General features: G+C 31.7%; 4 protein-coding genes across 8 annotated transcripts in view; 3 read left to right on the plus strand and 1 right to left on the minus strand.

The window, feature by feature from the left end:
- Window positions 1–90: 90 nt before the first annotated feature.
- On the plus strand, window positions 91–9,839 carry LOC122634583 (WASH complex subunit 2-like). 2 transcript variants are annotated; one of them, XM_043823671.1, is made up of 12 exons: window positions 91–487; window positions 742–870; window positions 968–1,156; window positions 1,215–1,366; window positions 1,445–1,799; window positions 1,877–2,003; window positions 2,069–2,257; window positions 2,341–2,696; window positions 2,772–3,028; window positions 5,829–7,225; window positions 7,319–7,419; window positions 7,588–9,839. In XM_043823671.1, exons 1-12 carry the CDS (start codon window positions 485–487, stop codon window positions 9,160–9,162), a joined length of 4,830 nt encoding a protein of 1,609 aa, XP_043679606.1. In that variant the 5' UTR covers window positions 91–484; the 3' UTR covers window positions 9,163–9,839. The 2 variants fall into 2 exon arrangements, with proteins under 2 accessions (XP_043679606.1, XP_043679605.1); XM_043823670.1 differs by having other exon boundaries at window positions 92–487; window positions 7,316–7,419.
- On the minus strand, window positions 3,217–4,542 carry LOC122634595. Its single transcript, XM_043823689.1, has 3 exons — window positions 4,401–4,542; window positions 3,901–4,000; window positions 3,217–3,635 (listed from the first exon to the last, which is right to left on the minus strand). The coding sequence occupies exons 1-3, from the start codon at window positions 4,462–4,464 to the stop codon at window positions 3,527–3,529; spliced, it is 273 nt and encodes a 90-aa protein (XP_043679624.1). The 5' UTR covers window positions 4,465–4,542; the 3' UTR covers window positions 3,217–3,526.
- Window positions 9,840–10,847: 1,008 nt separating the features above from the next.
- Window positions 10,848–14,393, plus strand: LOC122634608 (fatty acyl-CoA reductase wat-like). Its single transcript, XM_043823708.1, has 9 exons — window positions 10,848–10,870; window positions 11,473–11,646; window positions 12,333–12,426; window positions 12,512–12,757; window positions 12,878–13,023; window positions 13,102–13,404; window positions 13,505–13,801; window positions 13,881–14,138; window positions 14,241–14,393. The coding sequence occupies exons 2-9, from the start codon at window positions 11,480–11,482 to the stop codon at window positions 14,344–14,346; spliced, it is 1,617 nt and encodes a 538-aa protein (XP_043679643.1). The 5' UTR covers window positions 10,848–10,870; window positions 11,473–11,479; the 3' UTR covers window positions 14,347–14,393.
- Window positions 14,394–14,707: 314 nt separating this feature from the next.
- LOC122634614 (Krueppel-like factor 3) overlaps window positions 14,708–16,994 on the plus strand; it is a 244,337-nt gene continuing 242,050 nt past the window's right edge. For all 4 annotated transcript variants that reach the window (XR_006328438.1, XR_006328437.1, XR_006328436.1 and 1 more), the window contains exon 1: window positions 14,708–16,856. The gene's annotated coding sequence lies outside the window, so the exon portion shown is untranslated. The remainder of the gene's footprint in view (window positions 16,857–16,994) is intronic.

The following is a 16,994-nucleotide window of genomic DNA, read 5'->3' on the forward strand; positions in this document are numbered from 1 at the left end:
CCTGTTTCTATTTTAGATAAAAAATATTTCTATTATATTTTTGCATAAATGTGTGAATATCGATATCGATGATGAAATTAAAACGATGCAAAAAAATAAAGATATTCTTATCCACTTGGTTAACGTTTTTATAGTTTTTCACAACGGATAATGTAATATACACACACATATATATTTCTTAAAGAAATATGAACAATATCGAATAAAACTGATTCGAGTAATCGTGAAGTTATTTTACCATCGGGAAAAACATTATGTTATAAATCAAAATATCGATTTGATCTTTCATACGTCCCTGTCACTTTCGTCGAAGAAATCGTATACTTTCAATCGTGTGTCATAAGTTTCTATAATCACAAGTGTTAAATGGGTGTTTTTCTGTAACTTTGCTGGGTGAAAAAGTGTCCTTAAATTATAAATACCGATAGTGTCACAGAAAGAAATTAAATATTATTAAATTGTATGTGAGATCGTACTTGATGATATGGTAAGCATATTGATATTAATTTATAATATACTTTAGAATTAGGTTAACAAATATAAACAATAGAATAACTTTTAATAAATTTTTATATGTGCTGTCTTTATTGTTATATAAATACTTGTTATTAATGTTTTCTTCTGTTTCAATTGTTTGCCTAATATTAGTTTATTTAGATGATTAATACTTTGTTGGAAAATATTGTATGTTTATTGTAAGAAAAAATAATATTTAATATAACATTTATTTGTAATATGTAGAATGTATCGGATGAAATGGAAAAATCGTGGGAACGATCATGGACTACAGAAGAAATGAGGAACAAGAGACAAGAATGGAGTCTGGCAGCTGATGCAGGATTATTAAAACATCTTCAACAATTTTCTGAAGTATGATAGAAGTTAATAAACATTATTTCTTATCTTTAAATTATATGCTTACATGATACATTTTTATATTTTATTTGTTATTATTATTATGTTTTAGAATCTAGTGTCAAAAGCTAACAAGACTCAACAAGCTATAGATTCATTAACAACTCAATTAAGTGAGACTGCAATAATTATAGATAATGTAACCAATACTTCTTTGGCATTAGCCAATACTCAGTTTATTGAGAGTCGAGTACAAGAAGATGATATAGAAATTGAAAAAAAAATAGAAGACTTGCAAAAGGTATTTAACATATATATAGTAGATCTTATCAAGAGAATAATATTAATATTTAATACAGGATTCTAAAGAGCAAGAACTCCCAACTACAGATCTTATTGCCAGTATAAGCGAAAGTATAAAACAAGGTTTAAGTATAATGGATGAAAAGTATAAAAGGATGGAAGTTATTGATAGCGATAGTGAGGATGAGGATGATGCAAGATTTATGAGGTTAATATATTTATTAAAAACATATCCATTGTAGAGAATGATAAGGCAACGAATGATATAGAATATGTTTTATTTCAGTGTTATTTTGGGGCCATTTCAAGATCCATATCAAGATCGACCTTTGCCTTACGTCATTGGTTCAGATATATGGAATACTTCTAATAAAATTGGTTTAGAAAGCAGCAGCAGTGAATCTGAGCAAGTGGACGAAGAAGAGGATGAATCGGAAAGTGATAAAGAAGAAGAAAGAATACAAGAATCTTTCAATCCAAAAAACGAGCAAAACATAAATACCAGGTTATCTTCTTCTTTGAGCGAATCAGAAAAATCGAACGATGTTTCGTACGTGAATCATGGAAAATTAGACAGTATATCTCAGAGTACTATGAGTTTTGCATCTGATTCTACGACTCCTATTAAGGATCCACCAAAGGTTTCTTTTTTATTCGTTATTATTTAAAGCATAAAAATGTACATAACATAATTACAACATATTTGTGTAATTTACAGGTCCAGGTTGCTAATGAGACACCTAACTTTGCCGAAGAACTAGCCAAGAGATTAGGTAGCGTTCGACAAGCTCAAAAGCCTCCGATAACGAATGAAACAAGAGAACCTTCTATTAATAAATTTAAAGGTAACATTTTAATATCTTGATATTATATATGACAATGGATAAAAAAATAATTTCTTTACTTTTAGACGATCTATTTACTCCAGAGGATGAGGGTATAGAAGATTTCTTTAATGATAAACCCAACAATCTCTTTGACGATAATAAAGAAATCTTCGAAGATAATGTATCGACGAAATTATGGGAAAAACAACCTGTTTTTCAATCGAATATTATTCCACCTAGTATGGATGTTCCACCACCTATCAGTACAATATGTAAGTTCAACGTGTAATATACATAGATTTTTAACAAATCGAGTCATAATAAATCGAGTCGAGCAGATTTAATTTTATTTTAGCTATGAAACCAAAATCAGCGATCGATGATTTATTCGCCGATGGAGATTCAGAAGATTCGGATGACATTTTTTCATCGAAACAACCTGTAAAAAGGATTACGAAGGATACTACATCAGAGAGCAAACAAGCTGTGAATACAGAAAATGTACAAAAGAAGTTCCTTGATGTTGTGATTGGCAAAACTGGTAAAACCAACTGGACAACTAGTACGCCAGAGTCCAACGTCGATGTCAATAATCTATTTAGCGAGGAAGAAGAAGACGACAATGATCTTTTTGCAACATCTAAAAAGCAGTCCAGTAAACCTATAGAAGAAACACAGAATCCTGCTAATTCGGAGAATAATAACAAAAAGGTACAATGATATTGTGAGATGAAACTTTGATACAAATCATTAATTGTACAATTGTATTTTATTTTCATATGTTAGAAAGCGGTAGATGATCTATCGATACTGGGTGGAATTTTGACCTCTTCCGTCGAGAATACATTATCGAGTAGAATACCACGTCGTCAATCATCCGATTCATCCAACAGCGACACAGAAGATGGATCGAGCAACGAACTTATATTCGCAGATAGTTCTATTGCAAGGGCAGAAAATTCAGGAAACTGGAACAGCGGTAACAGTAGTGGTATATCGATTCAACGTCACAGTATAAGCAGTACAACGATTAAAACGATGTCGTAAGTTTTCTACTTTCTTTCTCCATATACATATACATATACATACATACATATATATATATGTGTGTGTGTGTATATATGTATATATAAATATATATAGTTCTTCCATTTCGTATACGTATATCATATTTGAAATAATGTTTGTTATCAAAGAAGGGAGAGAGAGGGAGAGAGAGATAAAATACGTATTTTCTATCGTTACTTCTCGCGATTTCCTTTTTAGAAATTAGTACATAAAGTAAATGCCAAAGCTATCATTGGTAGAGGATGATACAAACATTAGTCACTCTACTATTCATTGGGTATTACATTGAGTAAACGTTACAGTCCAAGGTAAGCTTCTTCAGTATAATTGAAACTGTTACACAGACAATAACTCTTTTAGATATACGTAAAATCTGATAAAACGGTTATTACTGCTAAATATTTTTTTGCGTGATGTCATTTTCATCTTCCAATCGTTTGTAAGTAATTTTCGAATAGTTACGTGCTCGTACGTTAGGGTGTCTTATCTTTACAGATTGGTCCTCCGCAACATTCTGGATAAGGTTTATTTAAATCTACTTCTTCGTATCCGATTGTTTCTTCACACATATACAGTGGACATCTAAAAAGAAAGAGATACATTTTTTAAAACCGATGGAGTTTTCCACATTTTCATTACTTTCATTTTTTTTAAACTCCGTTGACGATAAATTGCTTTTAAGTTGAAGGTCATCTTATTATCGCTTATACGTGTTAAATAAAAAACTCGTATATGACGCAAAATGAGATTTTAAATCATAAGAAAGATAAATAAGCATAGCGCGTACAAATCGAAGTCGCATCTTCATTATTAATTCAAGATGCAACTCGTATCACATCTGACTCACCCGACACTATACCAACTGCCAGATTCACTGCAGGTGAATCTTGAACAATTAAAAATGTGTTCACCAACTGGGTATATTCCGTCGTACCACTCACAATCTCCTGAAAAAAATTCCGTTTTGATTTTTTAATGTTCGGAAAATATCAATCGATCGTTTGAAGAATAGACATTGTTTATGGCGCATATTCGATCAAATTCTCACTAAGTTTTTCTTTTATTTTACAACGATCATTGTAGAATCTTGTCTCTATTGATATACTATAATTTACTATAGTGAGTTTGGAAAGCTTACGCCACATACTATCGATCGAAGTGTTTATGCTTGGGGTTAGTGTAGATGTTCAAGAAAACTATGCTTTAACTAATTCATTGAATCGGATTTTTTAATATCGAAACCTTTCAAGAACTTATTTTTTCAAGAACTTGTTTTCAACCGTTCTTTAATCTAGTCATTTGTATGTAGTATTTGTTGAATATAACAAAATGTTTAATTTTTTTTACCCTCAACTAGCACGAAGATACATAGTGCAAATAATATTCCACAAAATACGAATATAGATTTCATCTTGTCTCTTTAATAATGATACGTTTAACACCAGTCGTTCCTTCTGAAATACTACTAATATAATTTAAATTTTCGCTCGCTTTTATATGTTTTGTACTAGCCTCAGGGAAAAAATTGATTAGATCTTTGATCACGGTGAGATGACGTGTTTTAGAGTAGACAATTTTCAAGATGAAATAAATCATGTAAATGTTATCTTTGGATATGATTTCATCAGAATGTATTAGTTCATTTATGCTGTACGTTTCTTTTTTTTGAACTTTTTATATGAACCCGAAGATGAAAAATTTTCAGTTTTATTAGAATAATTTCTGTAAGTAATTACGTACGTATACACATTGTATAACGCCGAAATTAAATTGGGAAAAAATTAATAAAACAAAAAATTGTACATACATTTACATTAATTTGTTGGATAAAGAAAAAGTACATACATTTTAATTACTGATTAATTATGTATAATACTTACTAAAAAAAAATGTTTTGCGATCGCTCAGGATAAATATACACTTATAATTTAATCGATATATTTTTTCCACTGTGCATTTGATTAATTGTTATTAACAATAAGAATTGTTAAGAGAAAGTCTCATTGTTCGTTATTTGTCGTTGGTTAAAAATTCATTAATACAATAGCATATATATGCACAAAAAAGAAATGCGTTTGTAGTCAATAATTATAAGAAATGTGACTAAAAACTATGCTTTTTCCTATACGTAGCGTAGAGATGGGGTTAAAGAAAAGAGACATAACAAATTAAAAATATTCTAAGAAGTATGTTATAATGTATTTTTGCTCTTTGACATTTTACGATGCTCCGCGTTATATAAGTATTATATATAATTTATGAAGAATGTCGTATTGAAACTGCGGTTGTCTTTTGTATATAATGTATATATATGTTATACATATGAATAGATGCATATATTATAATACATGAATTGCTAGAACTGGCTCGCTATATACAGATATTTATAAAAAAAAGAATATTCATTATTGTGTTTTGTGCGTGCACGACTATTGTTTGCAAAATAATAGGCTTAAATAGTGGGAAATATGTGATTGATTAACTTAGTAATCGCATATGGAATTCATTTGATCGGCGGTGGGAAGAATTTCTCACCTATGACTTATGAGATATCACAAAACTTTTTAATATGTATTTCCTTAAGAACGTGATAAGCTATCTGAAATATCAAATCAAAATTACATTAATGATATGAAATGTGTTTTTCTAATTTATATTCTATATTAAAATTTCATTTCTATTAGGGTCATAAAACTATAATATACATATAAAATTGAAAACACGTATACGCATATATATATATAGTTTTTATTATTTTATTTTTTACACTTACAGGACAGATGACGTATATACTTCGACTCGTTTAAATTCGGAAGAATTGTATCGTGAGAGATTTGTCAGCGATAGTCTTTTCGTGGCGAACACTTTGCATCGTCCGGAAGTTAATTCTACTTCCTTGAGGACGTCGAACAATCAATCGAACGTGGAGCAAACGACAGAGATTTCGACAGGATTGGACGATGTCTTCGAGAATAAGGATCTCTTTGGTCCACCACCTCTTCCTAAAGCAGATTCGAAGACGAACAAATCGAAGATCAATTCACTCTTCGATGAATCAGATTCAGGAGACGAACTTTTCTCTACGACTAGTTCTGGTTCAAGGTCACAAAAGAGTACAGACTTTTTAGCAACAACTCCTCAATATCCCGACAAAAATAGATCGTCCAATCGTAAGGGTCTTTTTGACGAGGACATCGACATTTTCGGTAACAAAGATTCACCAGACGTTGATATATTCGGAAATGTTTCGAAACCTTACAAAGATAACACGGTTGGTTCGAAAAGAGTCCTGGATATCGCGTCCGATAACTTTTCGGTCAATAAAATTCATAGTACGAACGTTTCGAGAGAGAGTAATATTACCAAAGCTTCGGTTAAGTCAGTAACAACGAAGAAGAGGAGTCTTTTCGATGACGAGGAAGATGATAACGTTGACGATTTGTTTGGAGCGAAGAATACGAGAGTCGAAAACAAAGTCGAGTCACAAGCTTTTGCCACCGATTCTGGAAACGATCTCTTTTCGACGAAACAACCGACGAAGACGATAGAGGTAATTGATAAGAAAGCTTTGTCTCGGGAAGAAGAAGCAAAAGTGGAAGATGTTAAACGTCAGACAAGTCAAACTTTGTCAAAAAAGTCGTCGGAAGGAAGAGCCGATAACTTTTTAGCTACGTCTAGGCAGGAAGATAAAGGACAGGACAATCAGCGGAACGACGTCCTCTTTGAAGACGATGATTACGAGGATCTATTTGCTAACGATAAAAAAGATAAGATCGAAGCGGAAGTGGAAAGTAAGGTAGAGAATATCGAGGAATCGAATCGAATCGTATCGAAGGAAGAATCAGCTCAGGTAGATGTCAAGTCCTCTGATAATTTTGATGATAATAATAGCGTCGATATTGAAAATAAAAAGCATCCACCGACAACGTTAAACATTCGTACCACCACACCGTCCTTAGCGGAAGATAATTCTCAAGTGCCACGCCGAGCAGTCTCAGGAAAAATCAAAGATCTTATGGGGAAAATGGGTGATTTAAAAATTCTTTCTCCTACCGATACACCACCGTTGTGGAGAAAGAGCGAAGAGAAGACGGACGAAGAGGATGAGGTGATCGATAGGGACAGCGATGACGGAGGCTGCATCAGTACACAAATTCGAACTTTGTCAACAGGTAAGAGAGAAAGAGAGAGAGAGAAACTTCAACATATTTCATAATATTTTCCTTACATTATATTATTTATTAATAATTTTCTTTTTAAAGAAGAAAATGAACCGGCTCGGTCAACTAATGGTAATAGTAACGCCGAAACTGCGATTAGTTTTGATGTACCGGCACAAGTAGAAACACTGTTGACTGCCTCCAAGGTAATTATATATTTATTTTCGTTGTGGTAAAATTCGTAATTATTTATGAATTGATAGCGAGTTTTATTGATTGAATCAAGTCATCGCTAAGTTTACTTACGTTATTGTATTGGCTATTATATAATCTTCTTTCACTAATGATTAATATAATTTGTTTTTATTTGGTAGAGTCGAGTGAGAATTCAAGCAAAACGTCGACCACAAAGTAGGCATGCACGACAATCCGCTCTCAGACAGAGTGGTTTAGATTTTGATACCATCGATACGGCCGAAAAGATTTCTCAAAATGAAAATTCTGATATTTCCAAAGAATCATCAAATTCAACGAGTCTTAGTGTTGTTCCTCCAAATGCTGATCGTTTGAGTTTATCCTCCTGCAATCTTCTGGATAATATTCCACGAAATGTTGAATTAAATCCTTCGATCGCTGACGATAAATCCGAACTTGGAAGTATTAGCAAAGAAAGTTCTATAAGCGTAAACAAAAATACCTTGTTGTCTCCATCAACCGACGAAGAAGATTTATTTGATGTACCACCAGATTTACCAGAGGATCCACAGAGAGAAGATACTTTGTTTGGACGAGCACCGATACTTTCACCTATTCAAAATGTCTTGCCTGATAGAGAACCTACATATGGTAGACCTTTGAGAGACACTATTATCGGTGGGAACGATGAAAATGGGAAAATTGTTAGAAAAGATTCGATGAAATCTGAAGTTAGTAAACATAATAATTCTATAGCTGATACTGATTTCGGCGTGGAGAATGAAAAAAAGATAGAAGTAAGATCGAATGAGATCGAACGTTTTACGGAAGTTGAAAAGAATAGATCCGAAGAAATAAACGACTCGATAGAAACCACCAACGACGTGTTTGAACAAGAGTATCCGAAAGGACCTATAGATCCTTTGCGTGATAACAGCTACGATCCTTTAAAAGATCCGAGTCAATTATTTGCGTTTGTAACGAAAACTCCTTCGCCTGATAAAAGTAAAGATTTATTATTTTCGGATGACGATAGTCTTTTTAGCAGTGGATTTATCAAAACGAGGGAAGACGAATCGCTGAGAAAACACGTTTCAGATTTATTCGCGGACGATGCAAGCGGTGATCTGTTTTCGGTACCTTTAACAAAGTCCGTGAAAAAGCCTTTGAAAGATACCAAAATCAGTTTCTTTGATAAAGATTCGGATGGTCAGAACGATGAAGATGACAATTTATTTGGTTCCATCACGAAGAAGGTGTCGATCAAAAACGAACAACAAAAAAGCATTGCAGTGGCAAAGGTTTCACAAAAGAAAATCAATTTTTTCCAAGACGATGACGGCAATGACAACGACGATGTTAATAGTTTGTTCGCAGAGCAGTCAGTACAGGCTCAAAAAGTCGAATCATTCAAAGTATCTCAGCAATCTGGAAAACTTGAAAGTATTTCGTCCGTTGATGACAAACCTGTTAAAACTTCCAAATCGATCGACATATTTGGTGATCAGTCGAGTACGGAAGACGATATATTTGCTTCTATAAAACCAATTTCAAAAAAGGTAATACATACCAAGTCATTGTTCGCGGGTGACAGTGACGACGATGATAATGAATTTTTTAGTAAATCGTCTTCTTTGGTAGAATCCACGTCGAGCGAAAGTAGACCAATCGTAAAAAAATCTATTACGCGAGACCTTAAAAAAACGGCCGAAAAAATAGTCGAAGATCCATTAAGTATATTTCAAGATGATTAGTAGTTTCTTAATTCGTGCGTGTGTATATTTGTCCAAGTATTTTTTATTTTCAAATCCACATCTTTTTCTTTTAATATGCTGCTGTTGTCGTCCTTCGACTTTTTAAATTAACACATATGAATATTCGGCGGCATAAGTATTAAAAATAATAAAGATAATACACATAGACACACACATATAAAATCTTTTTTTGAAGTGAACAGAACTTTTTAATTGACATAACAAAACCCAAAGCGTTTAAATACTGGGACAGTAATCGTACAATTATGTGCAATTAGAGAATGTTTTTTATTTATAGATTAGAAACGTTAGTTATATTAATTTGATTTATTTTTTTAACAGAATGATCATGTATTCAAAAGAACAATTATACAATATTTTTTCACTTTCGATATTTAGCATACGGAGATAATAAATATTAAATTTTTCCGATCTAACAATCAACAATTATAAAAATACAATTTTTATCAAACGTCAAGAACAACGAAGGATGCAACACTATCAATAGTAAATATATGCAAATATATGAAAGAACGTTTATATTTATTTTAACAATTTAGAATAGAGTAATAATACGTAGTCATTAAAATAGCAAAATAGTACATGACAGCAAACGTTGTATATTTTCTGTACCAATATCTATTACATAGTTAGCTTACATATATATTTGCTCATTATCCTTGTGTTTTACTTTATATCATTCCATTAAATATATAAATATATATATATATATATATATATACATACGTGTATATATATATACACACACATACATACATACGTACATATATATATATATATATATATATATATATATATATATATATACATATATATATGTATGTATATATGTATACATATTTTCCAATTAGTGTATTAGTACAAAAAAAATGTTATAAAAAATGTTGCTTATTTAATAAACCATCCACTGTAAAAATTTATAATGTTACATAAATATAAAATGCAGCTGAGTAGAAATTAAAAATACCGAGCAAATAAATTATCTATAGATAGAACGAGTTAACTTATTTCCCGGTGATAGTGATTCCCAGTTACTTTTGAAATTTCTTTGTTTTTCGATTTGTCAACTATTGGTTAACTATTTTACAAATCTCTGTATCAAAAGATGGAATTAGTCAGTCGCGATATTATATTATTTATACATATTTGATTGAGCACACACACACACACACACACACACACATATATATATATATATATATATATATATATATATATATATATAACTATTTGAATTTTATCTGAAACATACAATTATTTTGACGAATATAATAATCAAATTATTATAACATTAAAGTATAATAATATTAAAAATTTTTTAATAAAATATTTTTTAATATGTGATATTATTCTTGTATAGTAACTCAAAAATGACTCGTAAAATATCATCAGTATTAATAATATATTCAAATGTGTCAATTTTATAGAAAGGTGATGGCCATGTTATTTTTTATGGAAAAGAACAATGAAGCTGTTTTAAAAATTATTTGAAGCTAATGAATTTCGTGAGAAAATTTGATACTTCATGTTATTGTTAATGCATGATGTATTCCTGATGTATATGCATTAGAATTATATAATTCTTTTTCGAAACATTTCTTTCTTATATCGATACGTACGATAACTTCACAGTCCATGATCAACTATTGTTGAATCAACATTAGAAGAACAAGAAATTTAACTAAAGGTAAAATAATAATACTTTATTTTTCATAAGAATTTCGAGCTTAATAAAGCATATAATTTCTTATAAAATTTCAATTTTTAATAAATTGTAAAAATTAGAAAAAATTAGAACGAAATAAATTCGAATTTTTTGAATAACAGTAGAAAGTATTGCTCACAAAGTATTAAAAAATTTTATTGATAAAATCGTTGTATATTTTCTACATAGACATCGGTAATTGATATCTTCTGTTTGATACCTTATTCTTCAAATTCTTTAATTGCATAAAGATATTATTTTTCAAGAATAAATATATTTACTTTTTCTCTTTATTAGTCATTATAAAAAAAGTAATTTGAAATTAATTCAAATCTTTCATCGATTCATATATGCATGTAGGGGTGCGTTTACATTTATTTTTTTGTTACTTTCCTATTCATTTCTGAGATTTATTATTATTATTGTTATTATTATTATTATTATTACTGCTACTACTATTACTACTGTTATTATTATTATTAGTATTATTACTATTGTTCTTGTTTATCATCCGATTATTATTGTTAAGTCAAGATTTTTACATTGATCCATATATTAATTTTTTTGTTTCATAAAAAATAAAGTCTAAAGATGACGTTAAATGACCAAGCATACAAGGAAGGTAGGTTTTCTACGGTAGAAGAGCCGAATGATTTTAATCAAAGAAGCGAGGTTTCTGATTTTTTTTCCGGTCGAACAATACTCATAACTGGAGGTTCTGGATTTTTGGGAGGACTTATACTGGAAAAACTTTTGAGGTAAAGACGATCATACTTTTATTTTCCTTTCGAAGTAATATTTCATATTTTCTTCTATTCATTATTTTATTTTTACGTTCTTTCGTATTCCGATGTTATATTTGTTTTTTGAATATTATAAAGTCATATTGTAGTTACACACAGATTTGCGCATAAATGATATATTTTATTATATGTCATTGAATTTTTATTTGAATTATCAATGTTCCACATACTGAATATTTTTATTTAAAATATATTAAAATATATTTAATTATTTTTATTATGAGTTAGTCGTGTATTATGCAATTTTTGAAATAATTAAGTAAACACAATTTTCTTTTTAAATAATATAACAACAATTAAAAACGCAATGTTCGCACGTTCACAGAAGTCCTTTGTAAAAACGTAAAGAAATTTCATAATCTCGGACTTAAGTAGAATAAATTCGTAACGAAGATCAAACATAAGATTTGAATTTTCATAGTGAATACATGCCTCGAGAAAAGAGAAAATATTACAAAATTTATGAATATTTTTAATAGATATCTGTTTTCATTATGCCTTCTTATTAGTTTTACAATAATTGATTTTCTTTCTCTTTCACATCTATCCATCAACGTACTACATATTTCGATTACATTTATTTTTACATGGATTTACTTTACGTTGAAAAATTTCTATGAATGCATTGCTAAAATTCGTAGATCCTGTCCAGAAATTAAAACGATTTATTTATTGATGAGAGGAAAGAAACAGAAGGATATGCAGACTCGATTTAAAGAATATTTTAACAATACCGTGAGTAACGTTACAAAATGTTCATTATTTATTTTAATATTATAAATTAAATCGCAAATATTACCATCTGTATTTTATTCTTCAGATTTTTGATAAATTGAAGAAAGAACAGAAACATGTCGAAAAGAAGATCGTTTTAATAGAAAGTAATATGAGTGAATTGAAGTTAGGAATATCAGAGGAAGATTGCGAACGTATTAAAGATACTGAAGTGATTTTTCACAGTGCAGCATCCGTGCGTTTCAAGGATCCACTTCGTTATATAATTAATATAAACGTCAAAGGAACGAGGGAGCTCCTTTTGCTTGCACAAGAAATGCCCAATTTAAAGGTACATTCTTCTATTTACACACACATTCAAATTATATTCAAGCATCTTTTGAAAGGATTCCATTTATTTAGACATTGGCTTTACTTAAGACATGTAACGTCATAATACATTTTATTTTAGATTTTCACCTATTTATCAACGGCATTTTCGAATTGCATTCATAGAAAGATCGAAGAGAAATTTTACGAGCCACCGTTAAAGACAGAGAGCATAATAAAATTGGCAGAGATTTTGAATGATGATCAATTGAATTTGATTACGCCAAAGTAATGAGACAAGAACACTTTCGCTTTTTTTTTTTTTGTTTTAATATGAATTCGATCAGCACAACATTTATGTTGTAGATTACTCGGTAAATATCCCAACACTTACACGTATTCGAAAGCAATCTGCGAAGATACTGTACGGCGATATTCAAATGGAATTCCAGTTTGCATCGTTCGACCATCTTCTGTTTTGTCAACGGAAAAAGATCCGATTCCCGGATGGATAAATAATTTCTATGGATTGACGGGCGCCATATTTGCTGCTGCTATTGGTATCCTACATGTAATGCATTGTAATTTAAAATTAATAAATGACATCATTCCCGCTGATTATGTTGTCAACAATATCATCGTGGCAACATGGGACACCGCGAAAAACAGGTGCTTTCTTTTTTCTTTTTTTCTCGAATAATCTTAAAAACGAAGATTTAATATACTTTAAATTATATTTGCAACGAATTAAGAAGAATTTCTATTATAGATCTGTATTGCCGAGTATTACTGATTCCAATAAAGATAACAAGTCCTTACCAGTTGACGAAGAAAAGATTCCAATTTATAATATCGTCTCCTTTGCTCAAAATCCATTGACTTGGAGATATTGTTGTTCAAAACTAGATGAATTGAAGTCTACCATACATTCCAGCAAAAGCGTATGGTACCCTTTCGTTATATGTCACGAAAATAAATACTTAATTGAATTATTATCAATTTTCTGCCATTGGATACCAGGATTTATAATGGATTCAATGATTTATCTCATGGGAAAAAAACCAATGTAATTCTGGATGATATTTAAATTTTTCAAGCGCCGATGAAATAGATCTTCATGATGTAAATGTTATATTTTTTTTTAGGTTTCTAAATATTTATAGAAAGATTGAACAATATAAAAACGTAGTGTCTTTTTTTTCAACTCATCAATGGGAATTCACTACTGATAATGTTGTAGCATTATGGAATAAGCTATCTGTTGTCGATAAACATAAATTTTTCTTTAATATTGCCGATCTTAACTGGGATTCTTACTTTATAACTTATAGCAAAGGAGTTCTAACATTTATTATAAAGGATGATGAAAAGGACATAAAGAGAGGAAAAATTTTGTATGAAAGGTAAATCCGATACTCTTGTTTATCTTTTATATTTTCACATTTTCTTTTGCTTTACTTTGTGTTTAATATTTAATCGTCCTTTTTGTTATTTAATTTTTACAGATTGCGGATAATTCATTATACGTTAGTAACTGTGCTATCTGGCTTGTTACTTTGGGGCCTTTACTTGTTATTAGAGTTTCTTTATACGTTTTTATTTTCTTTTTGAAGATCCTTAAACAAAAAAAAGACGGGTAAATAAAAACAAAAAACGAACCGATCCTTGTTTTAAAACAGAATGAATTAATTTTTTTTCCCGGTGATGGTAATTCCTATTTACTTTTGAAATTCTCCCGCCTTTCGATTTATCGATCGTTCGTTGAATACTTTACGAATCTGTTTATCGAAAGATGGCGCCAGTCACTCGCAGTTAGCCTAAGCATATATTATTTACGTATAGCCATTCGAATTTTGTCTCACAAATATAATTAATAAATATAATAATCACATTATTGTAACATGAAAGTAAAATAATATTAAACAATTTTTAATAAAATATATTACATAAAATATAATAATAACAAAAATCTTGTAATAAAATGTATTGTAATATGTGATGCTATTTTTATATAATTCTATTCATTTAAATTTCTTTTAAATTATGTGTGCAATAACTATACATTAAATAAACTTATATAGTTATATATATATAGTAATAGTTGTACCCATCTTTCTCATTCTCGATATACTTATACAACAAAATCGTAGAGTTTCAAAGAAGGAAAATAAATAAATAAATGAATGAATGAATGAATAAATAAAAAAAAAAACAAGGATCGGTCGCGCGTACAAATCGAAGCGGTGTTTAAGATAATTTCAGGTTTGCTGATATCGAAGGTTCCCGGCGCGAACGCGCGGGATTGCGAGAAGGAGAGAAGAGAAGAAGAACCGTGCCGTCGAGGAAGATCGCGAAAAAATGATCGAGCCTCTTGCGTACCTGCTACGTTCTTCGACCTATCGAGGTCGCGTGTCACGACCTCGTCGTACGTGGCTCCATTACCTAAGACACCGCTCGTGCCTTCGGAGTCCCGTACGTCGCTAAGATAGAAAGAGAAAGAGAAAAAGAGAGAGGATAGATTAGGATTCTCTTCCTCGTGTGCAGTACGTTTTATCGAGAGGTAACGCTTAGACGATCTTCGATATTCTAGTCGACAGAACCTTCCGAATCGCCATTAGAATTTTTATTCGTATGAAGAAAGACATGTTTCGAAAAGGATTTTAGAGTTAGCCAGTCAGCCAGTCAGTCAGTCAGTTAGCCAGTCAGTCAGTCAGTCAGTCAGTCAGTCAGTCAGTCAGTCAGTTCAAAGTTTAACACAGAACGGCAATTATCGAAGGAGGTGTTTTCTTAGGAAAATTTTTTGGATCTCGCGATAGTATTCGAACGTAGGCGTCTTTGTCTTCGTTAGACAACGGTTCTGTTTCTCCAAGGCGTGGCCGTTGATTTGTCTACATCCCGGTCATACTGTAGAAAAAGCGTTGGATCGATTCCGCTACGAAAGTCTTGGATAGTGACACCCACATCCATGGCCTTCGGCGATCGATCGATCTAGAGAGAGAAAGAGAGAAAGAGAGAGAGAGAGAGAGAGATTCTTTGTTCCTTCGTCATCGAACATCACCATTCGACCTCTCGCTGCTTTTTGAACCGTTCTCTTATATTTTATATCTATATTCCTTCGACGTCTTCGTTGGTGTAGATTCCTAAGAGATATCTCGAGAAGTTATATCCTTAAGAAAAAAAAAAAAGGAACAAAAAAAAAGACAAGACAAATAAAAAAAAAATAAAAAACAAAAAAGAAAAAATAAAGAATATTCGCGGCTCCTGCCAGTCGCGTTGTCAGTCGCGAGACGGACGCTCTCAGGGACAGACAGGGAATCAACCCAGACATCAGAATGACGTCCGTACATCGTCGGCTCTCGCGGTGCACTCAATTTAAAAGTTCCACGCTCGCATATACCGACAGCTTGTCGGAACTTTTACAGAACGAATGCCAGAATAAGGAAGAAGGTTGCATTGCTAGATAGGATAGGATAGGGTAGGTAGGTATTCGATAAAAACACCGCAATGCGCGAACATTATCTTTCAGTCGTCGAAATGAACGATTCCGAAGGTAAACTGATTCGGCCATGTAAAGATACGAATGAGATGGCTACACTGATTGATTCTTTTTCTTCTTATTCTTCTTTTTTTTCCCTATTTTTTCTTTCTTTTTTTAGTTCTCTTCCTTTGTATTTTTTGTTTCACCGTTCCTTTGCTTTTCGACCTATAGACGATTTATTATTTCGATTAGTATTATGAAAAAAACATTTTCCTTTGATGAGACGATCGAATCGATACGATCGATTGAGCAAAAAGGGAAAAACTCGACGTCGCGGCCACCGGCTACGGAACGGTGTTGGCTGTAATAAGAAGACGAAGAGTAATACGGGAGGGCCGATACACGGGCGAACGGCCTCGCGCACCGACGAGGAGAGTTGTACGGAGGATCGAGAACCAACCGGCGATCAAGGAAGGCAGTGCACGCCCGGCCGCCGAGACGAGCGGATGGTTGTAGCTCGTGCTCTGAAGCGTAGGATAGACAGACAGCTCGTGTATATAAAAGCTTTTCATAGCGAAAGAAAGAAAGACAGAAAAAAAGAAACGAAATGTCAATTATTCCTTCGGTCCAGAAGAGTAATGAGGTAGATAGAATTATATAGAGAGCGAATGAGAGAGAAAGAGAGAAAGAGAGAGAAAGAATGTGAATGCAGTGATTTTCTTTAGGGGTAGGACGAAAGAGGGAAAAAAAGAGAGAAGGAGAGAGAGAGAGAGAGAGAGAG

This window comes from Vespula pensylvanica, chromosome 15 (assembly GCF_014466175.1).
Source record: "Vespula pensylvanica isolate Volc-1 chromosome 15, ASM1446617v1, whole genome shotgun sequence".
NCBI classification, from domain to species: domain Eukaryota; kingdom Metazoa; phylum Arthropoda; class Insecta; order Hymenoptera; family Vespidae; genus Vespula; species Vespula pensylvanica.

Excerpts from the sequence above, each read along its gene's own strand:
- LOC122634583 (XM_043823670.1), top strand. Across the intron at positions 1,157-1,214 it reads AAATAGAAGACTTGCAAAAG|GATTCTAAAGAGCAAGAACT; the intron begins GTATTTAACATA and ends TATTTAATACAG. Across the intron at positions 7,420-7,587 it reads CACTGTTGACTGCCTCCAAG|AGTCGAGTGAGAATTCAAGC; the intron begins GTAATTATATAT and ends TTTATTTGGTAG.
- LOC122634595 (XM_043823689.1), bottom strand. The coding sequence starts at position 4,464 with ATGAAATCTATATTCGTATTTTGTGGAATATTATTTGCACTATGTATC. Across the intron at positions 4,001-4,400 it reads TATCTTCGTGCTAGTTGAGG|GAGATTGTGAGTGGTACGAC; the intron begins GTAAAAAAAATT and ends AATTTTTTTCAG. Across the intron at positions 3,636-3,900 it reads GGCAGTTGGTATAGTGTCGG|ATGTCCACTGTATATGTGTG; the intron begins GTGAGTCAGATG and ends CTTTCTTTTTAG.
- LOC122634608 (XM_043823708.1), top strand. The coding sequence starts at position 11,480 with ATGACGTTAAATGACCAAGCATACAAGGAAGGTAGGTTTTCTACGGTA. Across the intron at positions 11,647-12,332 it reads ATACTGGAAAAACTTTTGAG|ATCCTGTCCAGAAATTAAAA; the intron begins GTAAAGACGATC and ends TAAAATTCGTAG. Across the intron at positions 12,427-12,511 it reads AAGAATATTTTAACAATACC|ATTTTTGATAAATTGAAGAA; the intron begins GTGAGTAACGTT and ends TTTATTCTTCAG.